This window comes from Zootoca vivipara, chromosome 3 (genome assembly GCF_963506605.1).
Source record: "Zootoca vivipara chromosome 3, rZooViv1.1, whole genome shotgun sequence".
Lineage (NCBI taxonomy): Eukaryota > Metazoa > Chordata > Lepidosauria > Squamata > Lacertidae > Zootoca > Zootoca vivipara.
In genome coordinates, this window is record NC_083278.1 from 72,350,321 (window position 1) to 72,373,905 (window position 23,585).

Below are 23,585 nucleotides of genomic sequence, written 5' to 3' on the forward strand. Positions count from 1 at the left end.
AAGGCAACATACTTTAATTTCTTACCCACAGCATGCCCTGCTTCAAACACTCCCTTCTAATGGAATAGTCAGTTTAGAATAATCCCATTTCTCCCAGTACCATTCATTCATTTATTTAGCATTATTTGTTTGGTTTGTTTGATTATTTATATTAGTTGTTAATGTATTGTTTATTTATACACACATCAATACTGAAGGCATAATGCATATATAACATTACCCATATGCATACAGGCAACACCTGTTTAATTTTATTTCTCTCTTTCCCCCCCCCCCCCGCCCCACAACCCCAATTTCTAAAGGAATCCTTGCTAAAGGAAAGTAGCTACTCACTTATCACCTTCATGTGTTTTTGGTACCATTACATCTCATTTATATCCATCCCCTTTGATTTACCTCAGATAGGCCTATGCCCAACTGAGGAAATTTTTTATCAGTGTTGCATGCATGCCCCTCTGCTGAAGAGAAAGAGCTGCTATCTCTGCGCAGGATAATCCCTTAGAGATTAATCTTCCCCAACCTGGTTCCCTGCAGATGTGGCTGGATCAGATGAGTTTCTAGTCCAAATTATCTTGAGGGTGCGAAGGTTAAGGAAGGTTGCCTTAGATATTTATTTATTTATTTTAAAAAACCTTTCCCTCAGTTTTTACTTTGGATCTGCCTGGCCTATATTTTATTTTGTCCTTACTGTGTTTTTTTTAAAGCAATAAAAACAACACCACATGAGCCACCTTGTTTAAACATAACAAATAATAAGAAAACGTTTCACATTCACATCCCCCCCCAGCTCTTAATTTACCTCAGACTCCCCACATTGGGGCAATTTGATTTTTTTGGGGGGGGGGCAATTCGAGAATGAGTTATTAACAGTGAATGGCCTTTTAAGCTTCCTCCACTGAATAGGCGTTCACTTTTTGAATCATAACAATTATGTGTCGGGGGGGGGGAATCAGGATTTTAGAGATGCTTAGGTGGGGCATGGCCAAAAAAGGCTTGGAACCTTTTTTGGAACTTATTTATTTACGACAGCTCTTAATTTACCTTGGACCAAATTGCCTTCCCCCCCTTCTTTTTTTTTTTTTTAAAAAACTGCACTCTCTTGCTAAACTATTCTTTCTCAGCAGCCCCGAATCCCCCTTCCTCTCTCCTCCGCTTTATGACTAGGTGAAGAAAGCGAACCCCTCCCTGCCGCCGCCGCGCACTCCCCTAAGTGTTTCGGGTACCATTTTGCGTCTATTGTGCCTCCTTCCCTCCTTCATCTCCGCCCGCCCTAAGCCCGCCTCTTTCTCCCTTTCGCGGCCTGTCCCTGTTGCGAGGGCGGGCCGAGCGGGGCCGGCAGAAGGGAGGCGGGGCCCGAGCAGAGCCGAACAGAAGAGAGCCTTTCTCTGCGAGGGAAGGAGGCGGCTCTTGTTTTCTTTCGCGGCAGACTTCGCTCAGCTGGGCTGAGGTGACCGGCTGGCCGCCTTGCCCCGCCGGGTGCCATGAGTGGGTCGGGGCTGCCCGGAGGCGGCGGTGGCGGCGGCGGGTCTGGGTTGCCTCCCCTGCCGAAGAGCCTGAGCGGCTTGTTGAATTCTTCTTCGAGCGGGGTCGGCCCGGGCGGAGCAGGCGGGCGCTGGCGGGACCTGGAGCGGCTCTACGCGCAGAAGTCCCGCATCCAGGACGAGCTGAGCCGCAGCGGAGGCGGCGGAGGGGGAAGAGGATCCCCGCGGCCGCCCAAGCCTCCCAACCTGGACGCCGCTTTGGCCTTGCTGCGGAAAGAGATGGTGAGAGCACCCGCGAGTTTTTGCTTCTCTTTTTGCGTGTTTGTGCTTGGTGCGAGTATTCCGCCCCACCCACCCCCTTTCTAAAACTGCTCCATATTTGAGTCCCGGGACCTGGCTCGAGAACATCGCCTCTGAGCGCGTGCAGAGTTCAATTCCGGCGCGTTTGCAGGCGCCGGGCGGCTGTTGGCGATTTCTGCTCCCCTTGCGTGCATGCCGGTACGATGCACACGGTGGAAAGAAAACCTTTTGTCTGTGGCAGGCAGGATTCGAGTTTTCATCCCAGCTCCATGCGCAAAAAAGGCAAATGCTCTTCTCCCCTACTGTAATAGCAAGAGGTGGCACCCCAGTTGCTGGATCTGCTTCCCAAAGGAAGTGAGATTGGCCTCGTTTAGTTGGGCAGCCGAGGGGGCAAGTCCTAAGTCCCCTTGCCTGTGAGTAAGCACATGGGTGTGGCCAGTGCTTTTTTTCCTGGGGGTACGCATACCCCCTGAACATTTTGTGAATCTAAGTTTGGCCTCATTGAGGGGCAGTATTTCAATAGGAAAATGAGAGTACCCCTAAACATTTTTTAAAGAAAAAAACACTGGGTGTGGCTGGGAGGGCAGCTGCTCCCATTCAACAACAACAACAACAAAAATAACTGAGGTTCTGCCCCCCCCCCCAAGCCTGCCCTCCCAAAGCCTGGCTATGTCCATCAGTAAGCACCATTCAATTCTGGGGAGATACGGTTAGGATTGTGCAGTAAAACACTTTTCCACCAAACCCTTATGTTTACCTGTTGCAGACTCGTTTTTTTTGCTTTCTTCTTCTTTCTTTATTACTGTTTTTAGTTGTAGAGTTTTTAATTCTTGTAAATTCCATTTGGGGCTCCCTCTTAGGTCTGAAAGGCTGTATATACACATTTTTAAGGGATAAAGATATAAAATCTATTTTTAGATTTAAAAGCGATAAAGGTGGAAACTGGAAGCTGTTTTGCTTATTAATCACTATGGCTACCTTAGCTGTGCTGAAGACCTTGGGCGGACCATGTGGAATTTTTATATTTATTTATTTACCTTTTGAACAGTTGCGAAACTGAGGAGTTCAAATGGAGAATTGCCAGGAGGTAAAGGGGGGTAGGATGGGGGCTGCCATTCTAGAATGACAAACCAAAAGGATGCATAGAGCTAGTTGTGCATTCTTTGGGCCTCAGCCTGTGATGGTTACCCAAGTTGCAGTTAATGGATGCAAGACCTATCTAGGGATTGTGACTGAAACATTCCTCACGTGAGAGAAAGAAAAAGAAACTCAAATGAAAAGATTGGCAAACCCAAAACCAAAACCTCGATAGCATCTGAAGTATGTCACTATTATCTTCCCTTTTAAAACACTTTTCTCATTCTGTCCTTCTCTTTATTTCCTTCTAAAATAAAGTACTTAAAAGCTATTTCCTCTAAAAATGATGTTTTTCATTCTGCGCTCCTCTAGTCATAGTTGCATATTGTACAAGCACACACCTGTTCTTTATATTCACTATTTGGATAAGAAGTATTTTGTTCTGTTTCAGAACGTGGAATGTGACTTCTAGTAGGCAGGCTGCTTCTTTCCCACCTTTAACTTGTCTTCTTAAATGTAGGTTAATTGTCTTAATGGGCTTTTACTTTGCACAGGATTGGTACTTGGGCTGTGCACCAGATTGCTTACAGCAGCAGATTCACATTGGTTTTTAAATGCAACTAAAAACTGAAGTGCTTCAAATATTGTTACACTAGTAGATCATGTAAGCAAACAAAGTATGGGCTAGTTTCATTTTGAATATCAAGCATGGCTTTTTGTCTTATAAACCTATAAATCAAGTTAAGAATGAAGCCTTTCATTGTCCCAGAAAAGCTTTTGCAAAACCCACAATTTAAAAGGTTTTCCCATTTTAAGTGGTACACATATGCCTTTAATGAGACAAAAGCTTCAGGTTAAACAAGCAACATTTCCCTTAGTGAAACATGACCGAATTATTAGGTATACAATCTATATGATTGTAAATTATGGTTTTGTATGTCGTGCCTTTTTTCCTTTCCTTTTTTCTTCTTTCTTGTTCTAATTTTCTTTTTTCCCTTTTTCTTTCTTAATCTTATGTATGTATGCATATATATTTGTATTTTAACCCAATAAAGATATTTTTTATATAAATCAGAATTATTAGGTATGCAAAACCTTTCCTTTGAATCCGTAACATGAAACTTCCAAAGGCGGATGTGAGGGACAGGGGATATCGCGAAGTCCCTCCCCTCCTGAGTTCAAGCCCGTCCCCGAGCAAAGGGGAAAGCAGGGAGAGTTCCGATTCCAGTGGGGAAGCAGGAAGTCGTGTCCGAGGCTCAGGCAAGGTAGAGGAGCCAGGGTCCCAGGTGGGACAGGAAGGGGCAAGCAAGGGGGGAAGACCCATCCCTCCAACTCCAGAATTACGCAGGAAGAGGAGGGGCAAGAGGATGGGTCTGCCAAAGCTTTTGTGTTGGAGAAAGACGCGCCAAAAGCCATTAGGAGGTTCTGAAACCGACTGACAACATCGCTCCGTGTAAATAGCAATGACTTGAGCACTGTAAATACGCAGCACCAATAAAAGAATAAAATGCAGAGCTGCGTAGCGTCGTTACTCTGAAGTAGTCCACTCCGGCCACTGTGACAGCAACCTCCTAATCATTTTTGGGCTACTTCGGAGTTGCCGGGATGAGCGTGTCCGAGGCGGAGAAGTGGCGGCAGATCGCTGAGCAAGCCCAGCTAGAACTGCAACAGCTGTCGCTGCAGGCGCAGGGAGAATTGAAGGCAGCTAAAGAGGAGACTAAGAAGGTCCAGGACGACCGGCTACAACTTGCGGAACAGGTGAGAGAGCTCCAGGAAAAAGAGCAGCATTTAAGGGCGGTGGCGGTAGACCTCCAAAACAAGCTGGATGCAGAGAAAAACAAGGCGGGAGGGGCTCCCCAAGTCCAAGTGCTGCCAGGAAGGAGAGCAGGGACCCTTGTAAGCAAGTTCAATGGAGACCCGAAGGAGTTTCAGGGCTTTGAGACTGAGATCGTGTATGCTCTTGAGCTGCACCAGCATGAGTTCCCCGATGATGAGCACAGAGTAGCGTTTATTGTGGAACATCTCACCGGAGCAGCCAGGGAGTGGCTAAGACCATTAATCGCAACCAAGAATCCTTGCATGAAAAATGTCCAACAATTTCTAGAAGGTTTGAGGACGATGTATTCGTCCGATAGTCATTTGGACCAGACTAAGGAGGAACTGCATAATTTACGCCAAGGAAATATGACAGTTCGCGCATATTGGGCGAAATTCACCATGCTGGTGCACAGACTGGGGTGGGTTTTGGATTCGCCTCCCATGCAAGCTGCGTTTTACTTGGGTTTGAGCGAGGAGGTGAAGGATGAACTCTCGAGAGGTCCAAAGCCCAGTACTATGGATCAGCTGAGCAAAGCAGCTCTGGCGGTGGGGGTGAGGCAGGAATCCCGGTGGAACGACAAGCAAGCGACGCGCGCAAAGCGGGCTTGGTTCCCACGGTCGCAGGAGAAGCCACTCCCTCAACAACCCTTTCAGGCCACGCCTGGAGCCAGCCAGGACCAGGAGCCCATGCAGATTGATAGCGCGCGCGCGCGGGCTTTTCAAACCCCAGCGGCGCCAAGACGCAAGGAGGGAAGGGGCGAGAATTGCTTTCTCTGCAACTCACCCCAGCATCTCGTCAGAGACTGCCCACATCGCAGGGAGTGGCAAGGAAAGGCGGGAACGGTGGTGCCCTCCCCCACTGACGCAGCACCACAGCAGGGAAACGGGAAAGCCTGGCTGCAGGAGACAAGGGGCAGCAGCCAGGCACAGTCAGCAGACAACAGCCCCAGCCCGCCCACCCGCACAGAGAGGTGCAGAGCCAGCCCACCCCTCCCAGAGCAGGAGTGGTTCTAGAAGTGACGCTAACGCTCCCAAATGGCTATCCCCTGACGGTCCTCGCCTTAATTGACAGTGGGGCGTCCGCCAACTTCTTCTCGAGAAGCTTTGCAGAAGAGCACCAAATCCAGCTTTTGCAGTTGGATTTTCCTCTGCACGTAGCAACTATTGACGGCAGGGAGCTGCTGGGAGGGGCCATCACACATCAAACCCCCCCCATGAGAATGACGGTGGGAAGGCACTCAGAGACACTGGCGTTCAACGTCACCACCATCTCAGACCCCCCCATCGTCTTGGGCATGAGCTGGCTGGCGCGCCACGACCCCTCCATCAGTTGGCACCAGAGGTGCATCACGTTTGGGTCAGACTTTTGTCTGGAACATTGCATGCAGCACCAACCAGGGGAGGGGCCTCCGATAGCCACGGTGGCCACCATGCATATCAAAGGGGGTGAGGCAATACCCAAGCAGTACTGGGACCTGCAGGAGGTCTTCAGCGAAGCGGAGTCCGACCACCTACCCCCGCACAGGCCTTTTGACTGCCAGATCAACCTGGTGCCAGGGGCGACGATACCCCCAGCCAAGCTGTACGCCATGTCAGACCAGGAGCTGGAGGATCTGCGCGCTTTCATCGACAAGAACCTCAAGCGGGGGTTCATAAGGGAAAGCAAGGCAGCAGGGGGCAGCCCGGTCTTCTGGGTGGACAAGAAAGACACGCAACAGCGCCGTCTTGTGGTGGACTTTAGACGGCTGAATTCGGTGACAGAGCCCGTGGCTTTCCCCATGCCCAGAGTGGATGATCTCCTGACAGCGGCACGCAGGGGCAAGATTTTCACCAAGCTGGACCTAAGGGGGGCGTACAACTTGATCAGGATCCGGGAAGGAGATGAATGGAAAACCACGATGTTCACGCCTCTGGGCTCTTTTGAATATCTGGTGATGCCCTTCGGTTTGCAAGGGGGCTCAGCATGCTTCCAGGCCTTCATGCACCACGTCCTGGGGTCCCTCCTCTTCAGGAAATGCTTGGTCTTCCTAGATGACATCCTTATCTACTCGAATGACCCAGTGCAGCATGTGAAAGATGTCAGAGAGGTGTTGCAACGCCTGAAGGAGAACCACCTGTATGTGAAGCTGGAGAAGTGCAAGTTTCACACCAAAGAGGTGGACTTCCTGGGCTACAAGCTGTCAGACAAGGGGCTGGCGATGGACAAGGACAAGGTGCAGGCCATCCTGGACTGGCACAGCCCCAGGACGCGCAAAGATGCCCAACGCCTACTAGGCTTCGCTAACTTCTACAGGAAGTTCATCAAGAACTTCTCTCGCGTTACGGCTCCCATCACGGACTGCCTGAGAGGCAAGCAGAAGTTCAAGTGGACACCAGAGGCGCAAGCAGCGTTCGAAAGCCTCAAGAGAGTGTTCGCCTCAGACCAAAACCTGTTCCATGTGGTGCAGGACGCGCCCCTACGCATTGAGACAGATGCTTCTGAAAAAGCTGTGGGCGCAATTTTGTTGCAACTGGACGCCAACAGGGAGTGGAGACCCTGTGCCTTCTTCTCCAGGAAGCTGACACAGCCTGAACGCAACTACACAGTGTTTGATAGGGAACTTCTTGCGATCTACGCTGCGTTCCAGCACTGGCGACACTTCCTGGTGGGCGCAAAGCACCCCATCCAGGTGTGCACAGACCACAAGAACCTGGAGTTCTGGAGAACTGCCAGGGTGCTCAACCAGCGGCAGATACGGTGGGCAGAGTTCTTCTCGAACTTCAACTTCTCCATCCACTACATCCCGGGGGAGCAGAATGTCAGGGCGGATGCCCTCTCCCGCAAGCCAGAGTACATGGAGGAGGAGGCGCCACCAGCCCCAAGGCACATTTTCCCCCCGTCGGCATGGTCCTGCGGAGCAGCTGTGGTGAGCGAGGCAGAACTCACAGCACTGACGGCAGCGGATGAATTTGCCAACCGCATCTTCAGAGAACTGAGAGGGGGGAGGGAGCAGGCAAAAGACTTTGCAGAACGCAGAGGGCTGCTTTTCTACAAGGGTGCGCTGTACCTACCCACCACCCAGCTTCGACGTACGGTCCTCAAGCAGATGCACGACAACCCTACAGCGGGGCATTTTGGAAGGGACAAAACCGCTCACCTAGTCATGAGACACTTCTGGTGGCCAGGGGTGCGGGAAGATGTTCGAGACTATGTAAGGGGCTGTACCACCTGCCAGCGGGCGAAGGTGGTCAGAGCAGCGCCACCAGGGTTGCTGGAGCCCTTAGCCACACCACACAGGCCGTGGGAAGTGGTGTCCATGGACTTCATCACAGATCTGCCTTCGTCCAGGGGTAAGACTGCAGTGTTGGTGGTGGTGGACCTTATGTCCAAAATGTGTCACTTTATACCGTGTGCCAGGGCAGTCTCGGCAGAAGAGACAGCCAAACTGTTTGTTGATCACATTTTCAGACTGCATGGATTACCTTTAAGGGTTATTTCGGATCGTGGCCGCCAATTTGTTTCCAGGTTCTGGCGGCGGCTCATGAACCTCCTGCAGGTGGAGGTCAGCTTGTCGACGGCTAGACACCCGCAGACCAACGGACAAGCGGAGAGGGTCAACGCCATTCTGCAGCAGTACCTGAGATGCTACGTCAGCCAGCGGCAAACGGACTGGGTGGATCGCTTGCCACTAGCAGAATTTGCCTACAACAATGCAGTGCACGTCTCCACAGGGGTGTCGCCCTTTAAGGCCAATTACGGGCGCGACCTCAGATCTTTCCCAGAGAGGGAGAGGGAGGAGGAGGAGGAGGAGGGCCCACAGGCTGAGGATTGGGCAGAGGAACTGGAGACGGTGCACCAGCAGCTCAGAGAACACTTGGAGAGGGCCAAGGAAGCGTACAAAAAGGGGGCAGATCGCCACAGGCGACAAGGGGAGGTCATCAGGGTGGGGGACAAGGTGTGGTTGTCCTCGGAGGGCCTTCCCACCAGAGGGAGGTGCAAAAAGCTGGCACCCAAAAGGCTGGGCCCCTTCACGGTCACGCAACAGGTAAACCCGGTGGCATACAGGCTGGCACTGCCAGAGGACATGAGGGTGCATCCAGTGTTTCATAGATCGCTGCTGTCGCCGTACAGGGAAAGCAGCAGGCTCCGAGACAGCGAACAAACCCCCGAGGGAGGGGGGGAGAGGGAAGGCAGGGAGCAACTCCATGAGGCCACGGCCATCCTGGATTCAAGGTGGGGGGTGGGGGGACTGGAGTACCTCATGGCATGGGAGGATGCTCCACCGTCCCAGAATGAATGGGTCCCAGCCACTCAGATACAGGAGGAATTCTTGGTGGAAGAATTTCACGCCCTCTTTCCCCACAGACCCAAGCCCTGGCACATGGAAAGGGAGGGGGAGGAGGAGGAGGCACGGGAGAGCAGCTCACCATGGCGCTGGGAAGCGGAGTTTGAGGAACCAGAGGATGAGGTATGGGTGTCACCGAGATCCACCCAGTCAGAGGAAGGAGCAGATTGGCAGAACGTTTTTACCCCCACCAGCTCTGACGCCACGGACTTTTTGGGATTCCCGTCCGCCCAGGCGGAAGGGGGGGGCTCGCAGGACTGGGGGGAGGTATTCACACCAACGGGCTCGGAGAGCACTGAGTTCTTAGGCTTCCAGTCGTCACCGACACATGGGGGGGGCCTGGGGAGGGGTGAAGGAGAGCTTGGGAGGGGGGTGGATGTGAGGGACAGGGGATATCGCGAAGTCCCTCCCCTCCTGAGTTCAAGCCCGTCCCCGAGCAAAGGGGAAAGCAGGGAGAGTTCCGATTCCAGTGGGGAAGCAGGAAGTCGTGTCCGAGGCTCAGGCAAGGTAGAGGAGCCAGGGTCCCAGGTGGGACAGGAAGGGGCAAGCAAGGGGGGAAGACCCATCCCTCCAACTCCAGAATTACGCAGGAAGAGGAGGGGCAAGAGGATGGGTCTGCCAAAGCTTTTGTGTTGGAGAAAGACGCGCCAAAAGCCATTAGGAGGTTCTGAAACCGACTGACAACATCGCTCCGTGTAAATAGCAATGACTTGAGCACTGTAAATACGCAGCACCAATAAAAGAATAAAATGCAGAGCTGCGTAGCGTCGTTACTCTGAAGTAGTCCACTCCGGCCACTGTGACAGCAGCAGAGATCTGTGCCTATCTGGCACACCCCTGATTAAGTAATCTGGAGCTATCTTTTTTCCTGCTGGAGGAAGGAAGCTGCAATGGTTGACAAGTTTTTGTAAAATTAGGATGTCAGCTCACAAATACGCACAGCATGTGATCACCCTAAATCTGGCTATTTTAAGATGTGATTAAAAGGTATTTTCTCTTTGCAGTATTTGTAGGATAGTGGTGCTGTCAATCTGCACATGGTCCTTGGAAAGAGAACATGAAAGCATCATAACATTGTCTAGCTGGGGCCACATGTGGTGTACGTATAGTGCACTGTAAGTTAGGATCCCGAAAACTCCCTTCAGAAAACAGTAAACTATCACTTTAAAATACATAGTATTAGAGTCAGACACCTTCTCTTACACATGTCCTCCTTACATTCATGACAGTGCCCACCAATCACAATGTGGCATGCTAATGACACTCTCAGCTTAGCTGCACAAGGAAGAAATCATGTGTGGTGATGGTGAAACATCAACATCACCTTGCCCAACGACAGATAAGATGCAGTGAGGCAAACACATACTAGAGTGCCCTTATCACTGTGAACCACTCTGGTGCGTCCTGTCCAAATCCCATAACTCGGATCCCTGCAGGTGCCCTTGCACCATGCACATGTGTTGGAAATCAGCCTTAGGACTGGAAAACATACAGGAAGGATGGGCATTCCCTGGCATATCACCCAGCCTCACTTTTGCATGGTGAACCTTTGGCTTCCCCTTGGCAACCGTTCAGCCCCTGATGGGGAAAGAGTGCCTTTGTGAGAAAGAAAAGAGATATTTTGCATGGTAGGCGGAATGGAGATACCAGGTGGTGGCTATGTAAACAGAGTAAGAAGAGCTGGGGCAGTGGATTTTAGCTCTCCATTAGCTTCAGTAGGAATGTTTTTAATTTACAAACAGCCAAGCTTGGGAAAGATTCGAAAACCTGTTGTTCCTCCTCCTGGCGCGCTGCCCATTTTTTATCACTGTGCTGGTGGAATTGCACCTCGTAAGCCTGGTGCCATGCCAGTGTCAATCCCCATCACCACTGTTCATCATCAGCTAATACAAAGAGACTGACTGGTATTTTGACACCCCTCTGATCTGCAGTACATGGTGCATAGCTTATTACCGTAAGTTTGGCTACTACAATTTGAAACTCTAGATATTCCTGACTAATGCCTTCCTAGTAAGAAGGTGTATTTATGGAATCTAGAGCCTGGCTGTGTGGTTTCTATTTAATGTTGAGATTATATGTCAAAGTTAAAAAACAAACAAACCCTAATTTGATGGTATCACACCCTCCAACATAAATCTTACTTGTATCTTTTGGATAGAAAATGAAATTGTATGTTCTGGTAAGAGATATAAACCCAATTGTTCAGATTGCTTTTCTGATGGTAACTAGCCTGCATATTTGTCTTGCTCATCCTTCGCCCACTTTTACTTATTATTCTTAATCTTGCCAACCCCACAAATACCTGCAGTTGTTGTTTACCTGTGATTCATTTCTTTTTTCCTTATGAATAACTAGTTGAAATGTAACACAGCTAGCCTTGCAAGTTAGTTTTGCCCATTAGTGGGATGTGAGTGTTTTGCTTTGAATGGCAAATGAGAAGTCACCACTAGATCCACCTTAAGGGAAGAAAAGCAAGCTTAATTTCTGGTAGTAATATCATTTTTTTAAAGACAGAATAAAATAATGTGCTATGATCTTGGACACTGCAATGCCTATGCTACTTTTCTTTCTCTACTTCCGGGGGATTGGGGGAGCCTGGCATCAGTTGTGTGAAAGGCAATAATGAATGTGGTGAGGTGTTTGATTATATTCATATTATTTTCCTAAATGTCCTTGTGAAAAGCTGCCCGTATAAGATGAAGGTAGTTGCATATGGCTAAAAAACAGAAGTCCTATGGACCAAAAAGTTAAATACATTAAAAAGAACATTCATGGCATAGTGTAGATAATACAAAGTACTCTTGTCTTCCACATTAATTCAATTCTCCATTACTGTGTACCGGTAGGAAGGAAGGAGGCAGGTAATATATGATGAAGCAAGCCCTGAAAGAAGTTCTGTAAAATGCTCAAAGACTCTTGTTATACCTTGGGCAGTTCCTGTATTTAATTCAAGAATTTAAGCATTCAGAACAACCTGGCTTTGTACTTAATTCCTGTCCTTTAAGCTACCCAGATTCTGATGGAGCAGAATGCTCTCTTTTAAAATGCTTGTGTGAAAAGCTGGGAGTAAATAGGATGGAATTGTTGTAGTAGTTGGGTGCCCTCCACAAGTGTTATAGCAAGCAAGCATCAAACTGAGTGTTCTGTTCTTCGAGGGGCAGACACGCCCATCCAGGATTTTCTGGGCCCATGTGGATTATGTATTTTGCCTTACTTGCAAAAGGGGGCATACATTTGCATATGCTTTGTGTCATACACAAATTTGTTTTTTTCTTTTGTGGGGTGGAGGACCATAAGATAAATCGGGGGCCATACAGGAATAACATGTCTGTCCAACAGAATGGGTGGTATCCAGCTGACTGCTTCCATTAATGCAAATATTTCTCCCTTTCTTTCTCCCCTCCCCCAATTTGCTTGAGGAACCCCCAGAACAGATATGGTGTATGGGGGGTGTAGGGAAAGGAGATGGGGAAGTTCTGGATTTCTATATAAGGAAATGCATAACCTGTTAAATAACTGCTTGCCATATAGCTGTTAAAGGCACAAAAGCTCAGTTCTCCCTCAATGCTAACCCTAAACCATGCAAAGAACTCATGTTCCATGATTTGTAAACCACTTATGTTACTGTATATCTGTCATCAATTAATCTTAGGCTAGCAATACCTCATTCAGTACAAGACCAGACATGGTGTTTCAGCTGGCTGGTGGTGGGGTCACAAGAGATTTTAAGTTTACAGTACAGTTATTTTGGTTCAGATGCCTATTCTTGGGTAAAGATTACATTGTTTCAAAGGAGGAGTGTCTTTTAAGAGCATATGTTACAGCTATTTATTTGTACCTAGTAAGCACAACAGTATTACCACCCAAGGTGAAACAGCCATCTTTTCTTCTTTTTAAGCAAAAAGGAGTAGTTGATCCTTTGACATGAATATATACTGTACACTTAAAGTGCAGCACCTTGCTCTCAAGAATCCCCCCCAGTTTCTTTCCCCCATGAGTAGAAAAGCAATCATCTTCCATGTTGCTGCTACACCTCCCCAGCTTCATTTCTGTAAAAACAGAAGAGATTAGAAAACACTGAACTACACTGCAGGGTTGTTATACTGTATTAACTTCTGCCTCCCCGCTGTCCAAGCAATAAAAAGTCAGCAACATGACTTTTTTTGCAAGGATGCTATAACCCACACTTTCCCAACCTTACCACACCCTCTCCCTGAAGCAATATGGATAATGATGGGTTGTATTTATATTTGCATTGGTAGGATTTTTTAAAGTTTGCATACTGGATGGAAAAAATAAACGAGTTCAAAAGAGAATGGGCTCCCTTCTTTGCTGGTACTTTTTGCTTTGGGGTAGACATGTTGTTGCCCAATCACAGCTATGCTAAAATCCTGGATTTCTCAGTTATTTTCTTTGTGCAACAACCACTTATTTACCAAGGAAGATGAACAGGCACCCTCAGAATGAACCAGACAGTCCCTGGGGAACAGTTGAGTCATACAAGTACTAGAGAAGAAAGACCCCAACACAGCTTCAAAATGAATGTGGAAGTCTTTCCCCATCGACCCTCAATTTCTCAAGAGCACTTGTCAGTCAGAGCTCTGTTTCATGCATTGGGTAAAAAAAAAACACACCACTGAAAGGCAGGAATAGTATCATATCTCACAAAGCGATTGTTTTGAATGGTACCTACACACTTTGCTTCATCGTTTTCATTCTACAAGGGCTAGAGACAACCCTCCCCCCAACCAATCAAATGGAAGTGTGGAGCATGGGCCTGATGCAGCAATAATCCCTGCACCAGTTTGTCAGAATTAGGTTCTGTTGATTTCATATGAAGTAGAATTCAAAGCATATCCGGGAGGGGGGGGCGGCAGGAACACTGAATGTTTCCTCAATTCATGCTCTCCTTCCCATGAAGTTGCTTCTCTCCGATAGGGACACACTGACTAGAACCTTCCCCCAGGAGGGAGTTTCAGTCCCCCTTCTCCCACCAGCCCAAGGTGCACCTTAAACTACATTTATTCCCCCACTTTATAAGAAATTGGCAGTGACCCACTTCTGACACAGGTCTGTGCTAATGACACCTGGTTTCTCCTTAATGCAGCATCAGCCTATGGTTACACAGATCGTATGCTATTAAAGAGGGCATGGTAACATGACTTAAGCATCAGGAATGTTTTGCCACGCTGCCTCCTGCATACTCCAGCTTCCCCCACAGCTGTTTCTTCCTTACTTTGGCAGGGTGGAATCTCCCAAGTAATTTAATTATCCTGCTCATATTGTGTAATTGTCAGGTACAACACTGATCTTCTGGGTGAAGTCATTGTGGGGAGCAAAATGTGCAACTACCAGCATTTTAGAAGTAAAATTAAGCCATAAATACTAATATGTGTGTTCTCTTCTACAAGGTTGGTCTCCGGCAGCTAGATATGTCATTATTATGTCAACTATACTCCCTTTATGAGTCAATTCAAGAATATAAAGGTGCCTGCCAAGCTGTATCAAGTGCAGACTGTGCATATGCTCTGGAAAATGGCTTTTTTGATGAAGAGGAGGAATATTTCTAAGAACACAGCCGTTCCCTGGAGTAGAGCTGAGATCATCGGCGTCTAATTGGAACTTAAAGTGCATTCCTGCCTTGTGCTGAAGAAAAGACTCTCTGCTACTTTGCAGCCCATTTATTTCTGGAATGCTGTCAACCCGAGTTACACATTGTGTGAATCCCCCTTTAAGGAAAGCCATGTGCAACAAATTTTAAGGCGTCCTCAAGCATGTTTGACAGGCCATGTCAGTATAATTTGTGAACTGGGTGTTTCTAGTTTGCACATGTTGGAAAATAACTTTCTATTAACCGTTGCTTGGGATCATGTAAGGAAGAAATGACATCTGGAGTGTTCTGACATGTAAAACATTAGTAGTTATTATATATGTATTTTGTAAACATTTGAATAGTCTTTGAACTGATTTAAACTTTTTTTAAAAAAGTCTTGTTAAAAACTCAGAGCTTTGAGGACCAACATCTACCTTCTCCAGTACTGTACTGTATTAGATACTTTTCAAAATCTCAGATACACTTCTAAAAGCCTCTTACCATATTTTTTCTATCCCAAAGTTTACAAATGTTAGGACTCTTACCCTCTTTCCCCAGTGATCCAGTTCACTCTTTCGCTCACGTAAGTTTTAGCTATTTTAATCCAATCCATTTAAAGTTTTGTAACACTTGGTATATTTTTACACAAATACAGTGAAAGCATATGGGTCTTCCTTATTGTGAGCTTATATAAGTGTAATTAGATTGCTTATTCAGTGAATAGTAATATAAAGTAAATTTGACAAAAATTGAGACCAACAGCAGTATTTTATACTCCTTAATGCTTGGAAGAGAGCTGTGAACTTTGTATCTTTTAAATCCAAAGGATGTGTACAAATTATTTGTAGGTTATTCTATGCAGCTTTGTTTTTTTATACTATTGTAACAGAAAACTCAAGCTTGACCTGTAATTTATTAAACTTTATACCAAACATGGTGTGTGTGTAAATAAGTAAAATTATCTAAGTACAGGCAAGCCTGCCTCCTTCACAAATAAAACACAAACTGCCACCTCAATCATGTTGTCAGGTTTTGCACAGAGGGTGCTTCCATGAAGGAATTTTCAGGGAACCAGTACAGTTGTACCTTGGACCTCAAACACCTTGGCTCCTGAATTAAATTGGCTCGCAAACAATCAAAACCCAGAAGTGAATATTCTGGTTTTTGAACGATTTTCGGAAGTTGAACGTCCAGTGTGGCTTCCGATTGGCTACAGGACGCTCCCGCAGCCAATCGGAAGCCGCACATTGGTTTTCGAAAGGTTCCAGGAGTTGAACGGACTCCCAGAACGCATTCTGTTTGAGAACCAAGGTAAAACCATATCAGGATGGTCACCTGTGAGACTAGATACAGAGTAAGTCTGTTTCAATGGGACTTAAGTGTAGCTATTTTAATCTGGCTGTAACTTAGAAATTCTTACTACTATACCGGTATGTGTAAAGGTGGTGGAATTTGCTTGGCTTTGGTTTTCCACCATGTACTCAAAATATATAGCAGCATGAACACTTGAATAGCTAGTTTAACTAGTGATCCTGGAATCGCTATCAAGTAGGGCCTTTGTTGGTGACAGTGCCCACATATGGATGCAACCAATGAATTTCTAATAAAGGCACAGCCCTAGTGCAGATTCTTGTATTGCAGACACCACAGTGTCCCCAATCCATCAGTAACTTGGATAGCAACACGTTCCCAGGGCTACCTGCAGACACTGGTCTGAATCTCCTTCACGCTTCACACAAGCATTGTTCTGGAGCACAATTCACACAGCAAGGAAGTGGAGCCCAAGCAGCAATGCACTTACCATACATAGTTTCCTGGGACAAAGCCTGAAGTTCTATCCAGGGAGAGAAAGACTTGTCAAGTAACCAGAGAGGTGCAATAGCAGCTGTAGACACATACTAATGGTAACAGCCTCTAGTGGCTTTGCTGCTTGTTGGGAAGCAAGAATATGCATGCTTAGTTGAGCCAATTGGGAAGATTGCTGCATAGACCAATAGCCTATTGTCTGCTGCATTTGGCCCATTCCAACCACGTCAACCCATGTGATGAATCTCCCCACTACCCTTGCTATTTTGCCTGATAGGTGAGCCTTGCTGGATAGCAGTCCACATTTCTCCATACAGTACTTCATTCCTCCCTCCCACCCACTGCAACTGCTTCCTGAAGTCTGACAGCAGCATACACCTTATTTACACATTCTGAGATAAATGCCCCTTCACAGGGAATCTGCATGTTGTTGCAAGACTGGGTTTGGACCCAATCTAGCTAAGTTTTCTGGATAGCCAAAGGACATTGTGGGATTTAATCATAGAATTGTAGAGTTGGAAGGGGTCCCCCAAGGGTCATCTAGTCCGACCCCTACAATGCAGGAATCTCAACCAAAGCATCCATGGCAGATGTTTTACATTTACTTACAGGTATATATACCCCACTCTTCAACTCTTAAAAGGCTTCCACTTGGGAAAGAATGCTCTTTCCAGAGTTGTTGATGGGGAATTTGGTATTCTGATGCACTTTACATATGTATATTCAACCAAGCTGCAGGGGGATATAATCTTTTAACAAGATAGTCTTTTTAACTAGACTATGTGCCAAGATACACACTTGTTTACTTAGGAAAGCCTTGAACTTATGCAGGCTTTTGCAATACCAAAAAAAAGCAAGGGAACTGTTCTCTTTAACAACATATCTGTAAAATGTAAATCCTGCTGTTGAGATTCCTATGAAACTACACAAAGTTCAGATTGCTCAACTTTGTTGTTTTGGTCTGTTTCCACATATATTGAGCATTCTTTGGAGATTCACAAAAACAGCAGGATCTCAGGAAAGCAACAAAATGGCTTCCTGCTGTGGGCTTCCCTCTGTTGTCCAAAAAAAGAAATCAATATATCTTGTGTCAATATTTTGAAATGTAGTTACATTTATTTGGGGCGAGCTACAGAGAATTCATTGGGATAAGCTACATTTAATGGCCTTATTAGTGTCTTCGGCAGTTAAAAGACTTATGAAGATGTTTTCAATTTAAAAAGATGTAAACTCCAGTTTTTCTTATGAAGCAAAAATACAACAGGGAAAGTGTATCATTCAATGCCAAATTAATGTTCAATATCACCCAGCAGCCTGCCCCTCCCACCCAAAATATTGCTTTTAAGACTACAATATTATACACATTTTTCTGGCAGGCAATCCCCATTAAATACAGGCCAGGCAAACACCAAGGCTTGGAGACCAGTAAACTGCTCACTGAGCTGGCTATGCTACCATTTTAATTTTGCATGGGATTCCTGGCAAAGCCAGATGCCATGCATGTCTGTCTCTTATTCTGGCCTCCCCAGGAGCCCTGTTGAGAGAAAAGAACCTGTCTGTTTTCTCCTCCATTTCTGCAGTGCACAGATGAGTTGTCATGGAATGGCTGGATGCAGAGGAGTTGTCTGGGGAACCCCCCTAGGGAACCCCCAGGGGAAGAAGGCTCCAAGCTAGGGGATTGGTGGTGGGAAGACAATGTGTGGTCAGTGGGAGGAGAAGACTGGGAGGAGGAGTCAGTGGCAAAAGAGGTGACAAGGTTTAGTGAACCCAGGGTTTAGAAGCTGTGGCAGAGAGCAGCTCAGACTGACTCTACAGTGGAGGCTGGAGGGGAGAGTGGCCAAGAGGGATAGTAGAGACAGATTGCTGATGAATCCAGGGAGTCTGCCCCTCCTGCTGTGACCTCTCCCTCCTGGTCTCCCAGAACATGCAGATGAAAAGAGCAGAGATTGATTGCACACATACACAGTATCAGATTGCTTGGGAAATAACCTGGAGAGGAGGGAACTCAGTCCTCGCAACTTCCTCACTGGGGCAAGACTTGCTGGGAAGAGTTGCCAGGATCACTAGGCTTGCTCTGTTTTGGTTTCTTTGAATTAAGCGTTACCTTGCCTGACATTGTGTTTTTTATCGCTGACCTACATCTGACTCTGGCAATGCTCTGTATAGATTTCATAGAGTGTCGATATTTGACATTGTATTGTTGTACTTGGTCATCGTGTTGCCTTGGATATTACCTACATCTGACTCCGGCTCCTGACAGTATGTGAATTTTACCTTTATAGTAGGCTAGTTTCTATACACATCCATCTCTATCTTCAATCTAAGACAGCAAGAAACATCAGAGTTCAAGGACACATCCCAGGCAGGAAAAATACTGGAGGTACAAAGCAGGGCTGTTGAGGGATGTGGCTTGGGGAGAGTCCCAAGGACCTAACAGCCCTGGAAGGCCACATTTGCTTCTGCAGGGCCACTAGATGTTAGTGGACTACAGCTCTCTTCACTGCTGACCACTGGTCATGCTGCTTGGGGCTGATAGTTCAGCAACATCAGGAGGCCCACAGGTTCCCCACTCCTGGTTTAGTATTTCATGCAAAACAGGCCAGTGTTAACTATAGTACAAATTAATGTACTAAGGCTGAATTCCTATACTTGGGAGTAAATCCTCATAAACTCAGCAGGATTATTTCTCAGCAGTCATGCATAGTATTGCACTGCACTTCCCCTTATTTGGAAGTAAGTTTCATTGCACTCAGCAAATGTTTTGGAAGGAGAAAGTGTTTTGACACTAAATGCTATCTTGCCCCTTTTTGCAAAGTCAACTTTTCAATATTTAATTCATGTTTTATTGTGTTATGACCTCTTGCTTATATATAAAATGTCTGCTCTTAAGTCTGTGAGGTTTTATTTTGGGCAGGATCCCTCCCTCCCCTCACAAAAATGTTTGTTTATCTCATCAGTCCAGTGTCCAAGCACACAGTGCTACCCCTCAAGGGTCAAAGAGACCATTCAGTGGAGTTGAGAGGACTGGCTCATGTGCAGTAATTCAAGGGTTCATTTTAGACTTCCGGAGCTAGGCTCTGTCACAAACAATAATTATGCCTGTCTGAATTGTGCCAGCTATTGCTTAAACTGTTTTGACTGGTTAAACACAAGAGCCTTTTGAATCATTTAGAATCCGGCAGAGCCAGAATGGCTGTATCAAGATTCCAAGAGAAGGAGAAATATATATTTTAAAATCCATCTATGGCTCTTTTTGTTCAAATTCATTCAGCCTAGTCACTTCTGATTTAGAATGTACTTAATGGGAATCAAGCTGAAGATTTTAAATTAATCCAGTGGAATTTTGCTAGATTGGTAATTAAAACGACATGTTAGGATATATTAAGGAATGTAAGATTAATACACTTACACTTGGAACTTCTAGTATGGTACTAAAAGCAACCCTTTCAAGAAGCTGAAATGCAGCATAATTGATACAATGCCTTTTATTGAACCAGCTAGTCTATAAACCTGGAAGAAAGGATTAGAACTCCATACTTTGAAGTAAGTTTAGGTGTCCAAAGGGGTGGTGGTACGGAATAATATACTGTTTTATGCCAACAGCAATGATCTGTCCTTGTTGGAGGAAATTAGGTCATAAGCTCACCCACAAGTTGGCAAGCTGGGGGGAAATTCAGCAAACTGATAATTAAATATGGTTTTGCTTCCTGTGCAATTTGGTTTGAGGTGCAATCCTAGGCACACATACATGAAATAAGTTCACCTGAACTTTGGATTAAACATGGGTAGGATCAGGCTGTAGGGATCCAGGTAATTTGTAATTCACTTAACATGTAGCTTTAGATCTTTGGTAGGCAGTGGTGGGAATGGCAAATGGTGGGAAATTTGATTGAAAGCGGCGCTGCTAGCAGAGGGACTCGGGAGCAGTGGCTGTTTCACCAGTGATATATCGCTGAGTGAAACCACTATCACACTCTGCCTTCATATGATGCTGTTATAAGAATTTTGAGGTCATATATATATTGTTCATAAAACATGTACATGAATGTACAGAAACATGTCTGAAGCAGCACAGGAGGACAGGCCTGACTGACACCATCTTGACTCTCTCTCTCTGACCAGGTGTTCCTCTGCAAGGAAGAAGGGGGGTGGGGGGAACCTTCTCATTGTCTCAGGAATTAAAGTGATAATCCCTGGCATCCTGATACCTGGGTGCCAGACAAAAGGGTGTGATTAACTTGGCTGGGAAACAGGGAAATGTAAATATCTCTCTTTTTTGTTGATTAGGTTTTGGGGGCAGGGGGCAGGGTCCAGACTGCTCAGATTACTGCCACCAGACCTCCCCTTTCATGATGTACCTATGATGAATCTAGGGAGGGGGGTCTTGGGCTACACCCCTTCTGTGACATATGGATGATGCTTCTGGGGGTGGGCTGAAACCAATTTCAAATTTCTTTTTAAGGGCAAGACACCTTTGTTTGGGGTTCCTTCCTTGTTCTCCTGTGTGAGGGGAAGGACCCTGTTGCAACAGTGAAAATAAAGGCTTTGCTTCTCAAACTTCTCTGGTTGGCCTCTGTTATATTCTCCAACCGATGGAGAACCCAATAAGGGAATAAAGGCAGATTTTTGCCTAAATCAATGCAGAGGGAGAAACAAGATGTATTGGCGAGGCTTGTTCCTCCCTCTGCATCTTTTAACTACTCCACTGAGGAGTGTGCAGCTGAGCAGTTAAAGGAGCCCGCAGCCCAGCGCTGGCTCCTGTGAGCTGGCGGTGGGGTGGGGGCTTTATGAAGCGGCTCAGCTGAGGGGCGTGCAGTTGGTTCTGCCCACTCGCCCGTGAGTAGGGGGAGCACCGGGGCTGTCTTAGCAGGGAAGGGGGAACCTTCCTGATCCCCAGCTGAGCTGCGCAAACAAGCTGTGTTGCCCCAGCCTGTGAGTGCCTGGGTGAAACCAGTTCCCAAGGTGAGAGCTGGGGCCTTTTCACCAGGTGCCCTGGTGCAGGCCAATGCAGCTTGCTTTTTCAGTGTCGTGGTTTGTCGACAAACCAGTGTTTGGCTGGCGATATTGTTGAAAAGCTGGTATTGCCCAGCCCTAGTGGCTAGATTATAACCTTCTTCCTGACATCTACTTAGAAGGGGTTTTTTCAATATGGGGGCTTTGAACTCCCCCTCCCACTTAAACAGCAAACCTGCCCACCTCCATATCACTGAGAAACAGCTTTTGAAACTGAACAAAGCTTCAAAAGCAGTTTGGACAGCAAATCAGGTCAGGTTAGCATATCTGAAGGTTAAAGATTATACAGGGTCGAGGCTTCCGGGTTCAGCGCCAGCGTCGATCGGCGGGGCTTTGTCTCGTCTCCGAGACGGCCCGTCTCTGCTAGGAGTGGGGAGGGCAGCGAGAGCGACGCTGCGCCCCTTAGAACCTCGGGAAGGGCGTCCCGAGGGCAATTTGCTCGGCACAGACCCAATCCGGACTCCCCAACTCTTCGGCTAGCTCTAATAAGAGCTCCGGAGCGAGGAGGGTAGAAGTCGCGGGGGCCATTTTGAGCGGCAACGTTATTCTAGCAGGGAGAAGCTTCAAGCCGAAGGCGGAGAGCGCTGGATTCTTCCGAAAATAAAACGATTGGAAAAGACTGTAAGTAACTTCATGATTTGGATTATTATAAAACAATTTGGATCTGGGAGAGAGGGGAGAAAAGAGGAAGCCACCCCCCCCCACGGCAACAAAAGAGACAGTAAATAGAAACCCGAAGCCATAAACAGAAGATTTACAATTCAAAGGATCCCTCAAAGGCATCAAAGAGAATCTCCCCTTTGATGCAGGGTGAAAAGGGGAGAGAGACTGCGGTTTATGACTGCCCTGCAATTAGAGGCACAGCCTAAGAAAAAAACCTTTCCACTCGGGAGCCGGCAGCCCAGACAACCCAGTGAGTTGTCAGGTTTTATAAGTCAAATTTTACTTCACTTTGTATTTCTGGACTTTGTGGAATTTCTTTTTTGGCTTAAGTGTTTGTGAAATGTGAGTTCGAACTTTATTGTCAATAAGACTTGAAGAATGCAGCCAGCTTGTTAAAATGGAGTCGAAAAATAAACTGTGATCATATTCCACCCCACGTGACAAGTTTTGACCTTGGCAGGACTGAAATATGTCAACAAAAAAGTGTTCCCCTGAGTTCCAGCGGTCTGTTTTGACCTTAATGTGGGAAACAAGAATAGAGTTATGTCAAGAGGAGACACGACGGCAAGAGTTACAGGAAAAATTCCAGGAGGTGATGGCGGAATATGATTTTTTAGGAGATGAAGCTTTTGACGCTGAAAAAGATGAATGTGAGAATGACAATGATGGGGAAGGAAAAGAAGAAGATGAGGATTGTGATGATTCAACACAAAATGAAGCACACCACGAAAAAAATGATGACTTTACTCTACAAAAAGTTGGATGGAGTGCCCTGCTTTTGAGGGGGGCACGATTGGTATCATTGGAACTCCAGAACGCCCACAGGGAAGAAGGAAAAAATATGCAGAGAAGAGAAGAAATTCAGGGGTCCTGTATGGTGGCCTGGATGACAAAAGACTGTAAACAGGGGGTGGGGTGAAGGGAAAGTGATGTTGTGATTAAGGATGGATTAACAGGTTTATAACTGGTCTGCTGATTTTGGAATTTGCTGGATTGGGGGGGGAAGCCGGCAATCGGGGATGTAAGGTTAAATTGAGAATAGTTATAGTTTTAAAAGTGAATGGATTTTGGAAAATGTGAAAATATGGAGGCTTATAGAGGGAGAAAAAACAAAAAATTAGGCACGGGAAGAGAAAATGGGAGTTTGATTTCTCAGTGATTTGAATATTAGATGAAAATGTTAACAATTGATTTATAAGTTGTATAAGATGCAAAGGTGTATTTTTATAAAGTAAGAAACTGTTGCAGATGATAAAAAAGGGATGAAAACCGGGGAAGGGGGGGGAGGGGAAGCCCACAAAATATGGTTTTACAACTATGAATGCAAGAAAAATTTTTTGTTTTGTATTGTTTTTTCTTTTTTCTTTTTTCGCCCTTTCTTTTTTTTTCCCCTTTTTTCCTATTTCTATTTTTCTCTCTTTTTTTTTTTTTGGTATGACAATAGATGGTTGGATGGATGTCCTCCTGCGTACTGCCCTGGTTTGCTGGAGCTCCCTGGTGGCAGGGGGG

The 23,585-nt window shown here is 46.4% G+C and overlaps 1 protein-coding gene across 1 annotated transcript; it reads left to right on the forward strand.

The window, feature by feature from the left end:
- Positions 1 to 1,353: 1,353 nt before the first annotated feature.
- On the forward strand, positions 1,354 to 23,368 carry FAM89A (family with sequence similarity 89 member A). The gene is made up of 2 exons (XM_035108487.2): positions 1,354 to 1,763; positions 14,413 to 23,368. Exons 1-2 carry the CDS (start codon positions 1,482 to 1,484, stop codon positions 14,569 to 14,571), a joined length of 441 nt encoding a protein of 146 aa, XP_034964378.1. The 5' UTR covers positions 1,354 to 1,481; the 3' UTR covers positions 14,572 to 23,368.
- The last annotated feature ends 217 nt before the right edge of the window (positions 23,369 to 23,585 follow it).

Excerpts from the sequence above, each read along its gene's own strand:
- FAM89A (XM_035108487.2), top strand. The coding sequence starts at position 1,482 with ATGAGTGGGTCGGGGCTGCCCGGAGGCGGCGGTGGCGGCGGCGGGTCT. Across the intron at positions 1,764-14,412 it reads CCTTGCTGCGGAAAGAGATG|GTTGGTCTCCGGCAGCTAGA; the intron begins GTGAGAGCACCC and ends CTCTTCTACAAG.